Here is an 8142-nt window from a genome sequence, read left to right on the forward strand (position 1 = left end):
TACCTCACCATTTCACCAAGTATTCCGCGCCTGGTACCTGAGAAAACATTTTCTCTGAAGTTGCTCACTCCCACACCCAGTCCTTTCTAGAAAAAGTGTGGAAAAAGGTTTTTTTTTTTTTTTTTTTTTTTTTTTGTGGAACCAGGGATTGAACTCAGGTCCTTGCACTTACCAGGGAAGCACTTATTCTACTGAGTCATCTCCCCCCACACCTTTTTTCTTTTCTTGTTCACATACCCAATATTATAATTCCATGAAAGAAATTCTGGCAGTGTGCCACCCCTTGGGGAGTTTTACAAAAATGGAAGCAGGCAACATTGCAGAGACCACTTCAGATCTCTTCAACACAGTTCTGGTTGAAACCCCATTAGCTCCATTCTTTCAAGACTGTATGTCTGAAAATACTCTAAATGGATTGAATGTTGAATTACTGCCAATGAACTGTATAATACATGTCTTACCTTGAGTCATTCTGTAAATTCTATAAGAACATAGTGACATCACAGCAGAAGTTATTTGTCCCATACTTGAGTTTGAGGCTGACCAGAGAGCCTTTATTATCAGCCTTAAATCCTTTGGGACTAAATTGAGCAAAGAAGACTGGGAGACCCTCAATCCAACCTGCAGCAAGCTGTATCTGGAGGGTTTGCATCTGTTGGCCCAAGCTGAAGACTTTGATTGGATGAAGAGAGTAGCAGATAGCTAGTGAGTGTACAAACCACTATTTGAGGCTGTTGGTGGCAGTGGGGAAAGGACACTGGAAGATGTGTTTTATGAGCATGAGGTACCAACAAATGTCCTGGCATTCAGCAGGCAGTTCTACTATGGTGTGTTTTACACATATGAAAAGCTGAAGGAACAAGAAATGAAAAATATTGTACAGATAGCAGAATGCATCTCCCAGAGACATCAAACAAAGATCAACAGCTATATTCTAGTTTTATAAGATGATGTGAAGGCCCCAAATGCAGAAAAATCATAAATGTTAAGAGGACCTTATTAAGGAAAATAAAAAGAAATTGTGCTGCATTGTCTAGGTTAGCTTAAAAAAAAAGTGGATTATAATAAGTACAGCCTACCTTACATGTTTGAGATAAGGATTCATAAGCTAATACATGAAAAGTGCTGAGTGTGGCAGCTAATATTTTCCACTACAAGTATCTTCAGGTCCTTCATCAGATTTCTTCTGTCTCCAGAAAGCCATGTATAGAACGTTCCAGTGACGCAGTTGGTTAGCTCATGGTACTTACAGAGAGCCATGTACACAGAACCCTACTTACCCTCTGGGGACACTTCAGGCCATCGTTTACTTCAAGGGTGTTCTATCTGTCTCAGGGCAGCCCTCACAAGTGCATTCCTGGTTGCATTGTGCTGGTTGTGGCTTGGGGGAAAATAAACATACTTTTCTTTGGGGGAGGCTCTACTGGGGGTTGAACCCAAGGTCTTGTGCAAGTGAGGCAAGTGCTCAGCCACTGATCTATACGTACCCCTAGTCCTTAAGTGTTTAAAGCCCAGGGTCTCCAGCCTCTCTGAGTGCCAATAAGGTGGCAAAAGATGAGGACTTTCATCCTGCAGAAACTATTACATCTTGTTCCTTGATTGTTCTGAAGAAACAAGAGCAGAGAGGCTTAATGCCCAGGAGACATTTAGACTAATTGTTCAGAGCCATATTTCTCCAGTGTGCTTCTTGGAACTCTGTTTTTTTGTTTTTGTTTTTTTTTTTTTTTTGGTGCAAGGGTGGGAGTAGGGGTTGGGGGGCAGAGTACAGGGTATAGGTTCTCACTACCTATCTCAGACTCGCAGTGATTTCCTGTCTCAGCCTCCTGCCACCACACCTGGTTTCAGTGGCCAGCACAATGAATCCAGGGTTCTGGGGTTGGCATACAATACTGGGGATCAAATCCAGGTCCTTGTGCTTGCCAGGCAGGCACTTAGACTGCTAAGCTATCTCCCTAGCTCCTTCTTGGAAATCTTGTACCACAATTGCATAAGGCCAATACAAAAAGTATCTAGAAGAGGGCCGGCCAGATAGCTCAGTGGATTTAAGTGCAAATCCAAACAACAAAAAAGAACTGATAGGGCTAGGGAGATAGCTCTGTGGAGTGCTTGCCTGGTAAGCACAAGGTCCTAAGTTCAATCCCTGGTACCACAAAAAAAAAAAAAAAAAGAACTGGAGCCAGGGACATAGCTCAGTGGCATAAGTGCCAGCCTGGCAAACACGAGGTCTTGAGTTCAATTCCTAGTACCACACACACAAAAAAGAACAAACATTCTTAACTTTCCTTGATTGGTCATTATTTGGGAGAGTAGACATAGACACACACAGACCTTTAAGACTTCTTTTAGCTTAAGCTTATTTTTAGACAGGATCTTGCTATGTAGCTAGATTGGCCTTAAACTTACTAGGTAGCCAAGGCTGGCCTTGAACTCATGACTGTCCTCCTGCCTCAGCCTCTTGAGTGCTGGGATTGTAGCATGTTCCACTTAGCTTGAGTTTTCTGAGGGTAAGATCCTAAGGAGGATCTAAGGCACTTCTGAGACTGGGAGAGTACATCCACATCATGTGGATACAGATATGTTTCCATCATCTTCTCAAGATACCATAGAGAAACCAAAAGTACTTAACCCAACTGTGTGACCTGGGTCAATTCTCTTCTTGGGTCTGCGTCATCATCTTTATCTGTAAATTGAGAAGGCTGGAACAGCCTTAGGAGCTTTCCCAGCTCTGTCATGTTCACAGCAGGCCACTGATTGCTGGCATTCTCTTGGCATTCTGGTGTTGTGTGTGGGGCCACCATTTGAAGAAAGCCTGGGCTTTATGATGGTGTCTTTAACCAGCTCTACACTTATTCCCCTTTGGTGCTGTGTGCCTCTCATCCTATCTTTCTCTGACCACTAGTGACAATTAGAATAGTTAACAGATAATAGCAGGCACTGGGCTGGATAGTCGTTATCTCTTTGTTCTTCAGTCTAGTGAATTATGGGTACTGTCATCTCCATTTGTAGGGTAAGATTTAGCCTTAGAGGGGTAAGGGTTCTGCAGACTTCAGTGCTCCAAGCAGACACACTCTAGCCTAAGCAAGCTCTTCCATTCTATGTGACTTTACCTTTTGTTTCTACTGCCAGAATATTTTTGTTTCTACTGTTCTTCCCTCCATACACCTCATCTGCTCATTGGCCAAATGGCAGCTCAAATTCTGCCTGTCTGCGATTTCTCCAACTATAACTTGTTTTTTACCAACCATAACTGCTTTCATTTCTAAGTTGACTTTCCCTTCCTCTTGCTTCCCTGATGATTTTTTTCTGCATTCTGTCTTGTGTTATATAAAGGTGGGAGTTCCTAATTACCATGAGGACCTGGATTGCTGGGACCATCACCTGCAACTCCTTAGCCCCAATAGTCTTTACACATAGTATCTAGGGTACATTATGACCAGAGCCATTGTCTTAGTTACTTTTCTCTTGTTCTTGAGGCAAAATACCTGACATCCAGAATTAAGGAAAAAAAGGTTTATTTAGCTCACATAGTTTGTGGAGGTTTCAGTCCATACTGGGCTGGCTCCAAGACAGAGTGGCACATGGCAAAGGGCAAAAGTTCATGGTAGTGGACAACAGCAAAAGCAGCAAGAGCAAAAAAAGAGAGAAGCAGTGGAGAGCAAGTCGCTTTCCCTTTTTAATGCAAGCCACCTGCCCCAGGGTAGGTAGGTATAGCACTCCCACCCATAATCCCAGCATTGGACCATGAATCAATCAAAAACTCTAGAATGGGGCTGGTGAGATGGCTCAGTGGTCTAAAGCACCTACTTAGGACAAGCTAAGCAAAACACAGGGACCACGGTTCAATCCCCCAGCACCACATGCCAGCCAGCCCCGCCCCCCTGGTGGGCTGAGCTGGCCACACACACAAAATGAATGAATAAATAAATAAATTAAAAAAAAAAAAAAACTCTAGAAGGCCACCCCATAATGGCATAAAGCTTTAGGGGGACAGCTAGACACAGACCATAACAGCCATGAAGCTCTTCCAGCCAAATGGAAAGCTGTAGAGCAACTACTCACACCTGTAGTCTCCACTAGGACTACTCAACCTATAGGAAAATGAGTCTAGAATTCTCCTCTGTCATCTTCATTCATGCAGTACACTTTATTGTTAAGAGACCTTAGCAAACCATTTCTCTGAAGCATTCCTCCAGCCTCAGCCTTCCCAGTGCTGAGATTACAGGAGTGTGCTACCATGCTTAGCATGTAGGTCATTCTTTAAAAGATGCAGACAATCAAGGCTAAGTGGGACAAATCCATGAAAATAAGATATAACACTTGGTGAAATACAGTAACATGTAGGACAGTGATGACAAACCTTTTAGAGCTTTCAGTGATCTAAACAGCCCCACTGCAAGTCTCAAACCATAGATTTGCCAGTCCTGCCATAGAACTTAGCTGCTCACTTCCAGAATAAGTTTGGCAGAAGAAGCTGTCATGCAAAGGCTCTCAGACTGACTGGCAGCAACCAGGGCTGAACAGCCAGGTTCTGGTTCTGCTCCAAAGGGATTTCCCCCTTCTCTGCCTGGCACATCCTCTCTTACTGCCTGGGATCTCATAGTGAAGCAATTGAGTATTGCACACATACAGGACACCCCCAGTGCCAATGAGAAAAAGCATAGTCTCTGCCCTCTAGGAGTTTATGGTTTATCTGGAGACACACAAAGTCTGAGAGTATGACTGCAACCTGGCCTCAGAGCTGGTTCCAAGCACCCTGCCAGGGCCATCATGGGGGTGTGTGCTGGGGGTTGAACCAAGGGCTTTTGCCCTGAATTATGTCTCTAGCCTTTTTTTTTTTTTCCTACCCCTTTCTCTTTTTAATAAATACAGAGTTCCTGAACTTCATATCTAGGCTGGCTTTGAATGCATACCAACACTCCTGCCTCAACCTCCCAAATGCTGAGATTACAGGCATGTGCCACCATACCCAGCTCTCAACCCTTTTTTTGTAGGGTTTTTTGTTGTGGGTTTGGAGGTCTTTTTGAGATAGAGTTTTGATTTGTAGTTCGGGCTGGCCTTTCAGTCACTTTGTAGCCTAGCTTGCCTTTGAACTTGCAGTGTTCCTCCCTCAGCCTGTTTGTTTTTTGGGGGGTTTTTTTGGTTTTGGATTTTTTTTTTTTTTTTAGGGAAGGGTCTACAAGGTGTTCAGGGTCTCACTACTAGCTCAGACTTGTAGTGATCCACTGTTTACAGCCTCCCAAGAGCTGGGATTACAGGCTGTCACCACCATGCCCAGTCTCAATTGCCCTCTCATCATGCCCCAGGGACGGGGCTGGCACCGAAGGCCAGGGGATAGAACCCCTGGCCCCTGGCTCTAATCCTCTGAGCTAATTGGCTGGCCTCCTTGTTTTTTGTAAATTGTGAGACAGGATCTTATTAAGTCTCTCAGGATGGGCTCAAATTTATGTCCCTCTTCCTTAACCTTCCAGAGTGGTGATTACATGTGGTTACATGTGTACACTGCCATACCCAACAAGGGCTTTGGTTTTTTTTATTTATTTATTTATTTATTTATTTATTTATTTATTTTGGCGGAACCGGGAATTGAAATCAGGCCTTTGCGCTTGCCAGGGAAGCGTTTATTCCACTGAGCCATCTCCCCAGCCCATTTTTTAAATGTTTTTGAGACAGGGTCTCACTATAAAGTTCAGGCTGGCCTTGAGCTCACTTTGTAGCCCAGGCTGGCCTCAAACTCACAACAGTCTTCCTGCCTCAGCCTCCTGAATGCTGGGATTATAGGTGTGTGCCAACACACCTGGCAAGGGCTTCTTTTCTGATAGAAAAATTAGACTGTGGACACTTAACACCAGTTCTAGACAGACACATTAAATGATTTTAGAGAACGCTAGGGAGATAGCTCAGTGGCATAAGTGCCTGCCTGGCAAGCACAAGGTCCTAAGTTTGATTCCCAGTAATAAATAAATAAATAAATAAATAAATAGTGTAAGAGACCTGAACTTGTTTTTTAGTGTGTTCATGAGAGGGCCCTTTGCTCAAAGAGTGAAGCCTATATCCATGCAAGACATAAGTTGCAGCTGAAACCTGAAAATTTAGGGAGTTGGAAGGATAGTACCCTCAGAGTAACTAGGGAAACCACAAGAAGTAATCTGATGAATAGTGCCCCAGACAGGAATAGGACCTTCCTTGCAGCAGATAGACAGTAACAACATATAAAATTGCTGTTTCTAAGAGCCTGCTAATATGCTAGAGAGGATTTTGCATATATTATCTCTAATCCTTAAAACCACTCTTGAAGGTAGTACAACCCCCACTTTACAAATGAAGAAATGAGGTTAGGAGAGGATTTGTCGAAAGCCATGTAGCTAGTTGGTAGGAAAATCAGAACTCAGACCCACATTACCTGCTTCTCTTCCAAATATAAGGTAAAAAACTGTAAAGGATCCAGATGCTTCTGCATAAAACAAGCCAAGATGAACCCCCAACTGCCACTGCCACATGTACAATGTGGGCACCATCCAGTGCTCATGTACTCCCAAACCTTAGCAAAACTGGTACAAACTCTCCTTTACTGGCCCACCCTGTGCCCCACTTCTACCTCATCCATCCAGTCCTACCCACACCTAAAAAGATCTCCCTACCCCAAACCCCACTTTTCTCTAGCAGAAGGCCAGAGACATGTATGCAGAGGAACGGAAGAGGCACCAGCTGGAGAGGGACCAGGCTGCAGTGACAGAACAGCTGCTGCAAGAGGGGCTCCAGGCCAGTGGGGACGCCCAACTCCGACGGACACGCTTGCACAAACTCTCAGCCAGACGGGAAGAGCGAGTCCAAGGCTTCCTGCAGGCCCTGGAACTCAAGCGGGCTGACTGGCTAGCACGTCTGGGCACTGCATCAGCCTGAGTGAGGCTGGCCACCTGCCACTTTGCCCTGCCCTCTGCCTCTAGGGACCTACTCCCCTTTCTTTTGTTGATGAAAGACATGTCCCTCTAAATGATGAATTAGGCTCTCTTTGCTTGGCAGGGGAGTCCCGAAGGTCAGCTCTGCTGGCCTTAAATACCTTTGGGCTAACTGTGGCCCTTGGGCAGGATTGAGGGTGAGAATTCCCACAAGCACACAAAATCCAACTCTGCTCACCAATTTTTTTTTTTGGGGGGGGCACAAAACATTGGCTTCCTGCCCCATCTGCCTTTGCCATCTCTGCTTGTGCCCCTAGATGCACTTTCTTTTTCCACTAGCACATCCTTCAACATTGCAAGGAAGAAGGCTCCTCAAAACCTGCTTCACCCATCGTCTTCCACCTGACTTTCACAAAGACCTGGCACTACCTTGACTCTGCTGGTAAATAGCTAATAGGCAGCCAGTGTTGTTTGGGCAAGGAAGAAAGGGGTGGGAGAGGCGAAAAGAAAATTTGTCCATCTGCTGCTCCTCCTCTTGGCTCTCCACCTGGGATTTGCTATTGAATCTCTTTCCCTCCCACTACGCAGTACTGATTGCTCACTGAAAGGCTCAGTGCCCCCAATGGCGCACAGAAGCCAGGCGGGTGATTACAATCCAATTACCTATTGTCGACTCAGCCCACACAAGCTTTTCCCTGCCTCTTGCAGGGCATGGGGCCAGGTTCCACTACCCAGTAAGACCAGCCCCCTCTAATGCTACAGGGTAACAGAAGGGCCTGTAGATCCTGGTGGTGTAGTGGAACACAGGCCTCTCCATGTAACACAACAGGACTGTGGAACCAAGCACTTCTCCCAAGTGACTGCCTCTGGCCCTCACCACCTCAAACACTTCCAGTCTTCAAGGCTTCTCAGCGCTCTGACGAGCTCCCTATGCAAGCCCTGAGACAGTTTAGTCTCAGCATGGCAAAACTTGTTCCAGGCCCTCTCTGCTTGTGAGGGCCAAGGCTCCCCAGCAGGAAGGTGAGGCAGAGTCAAGGCTGTGCCCTTTCCCTTACCTCCCCCTGCCAGGCATCCATGCAGAGCTGCTGAGAGGATTAATGCCTTTGAAGCGCTATCTGCCTGAGCAGTTCTACTTCAGGTCCCCTATGGCAGCAAGGACCAGTCAGTAACGCCAACCAAATGCTACTCTTTGGTCTTAGTTTACTTGCTGCAAGCTGCCCAGCAACTGCCTCAGAGAGAGGTGGGA

The 8142-nt window shown here is 45.6% G+C and overlaps 1 protein-coding gene and 1 pseudogene across 2 annotated transcripts in view; both read left to right on the top strand.

The window, feature by feature from the left end:
- Dhdds (dehydrodolichyl diphosphate synthase subunit) overlaps nt 1-7163 on the top strand; it is a 37572-nt gene extending 30409 nt beyond the window's left edge. The window contains exon 9 of one of the 2 annotated variants that reach the window (XM_004642841.2): nt 6661-7163. In XM_004642841.2, the coding sequence (XP_004642898.1) occupies nt 6661-6900 (240 nt within the window). In that variant the 3' untranslated portion in view covers nt 6901-7163. The remainder of the gene's footprint in view (nt 1-6660) is intronic. The other variant, XM_004642840.2, reaches the window with a different exon arrangement.
- On the top strand, nt 254-946 carry LOC105743758 (annotated as a pseudogene).
- Nucleotides 7164-8142: the final 979 nt, after the last annotated feature.

This window comes from Octodon degus, unplaced genomic scaffold (genome assembly GCF_000260255.1).
Source record: "Octodon degus isolate 3935 unplaced genomic scaffold, OctDeg1.0 scaffold00163, whole genome shotgun sequence".
NCBI classification, from domain to species: domain Eukaryota; kingdom Metazoa; phylum Chordata; class Mammalia; order Rodentia; family Octodontidae; genus Octodon; species Octodon degus.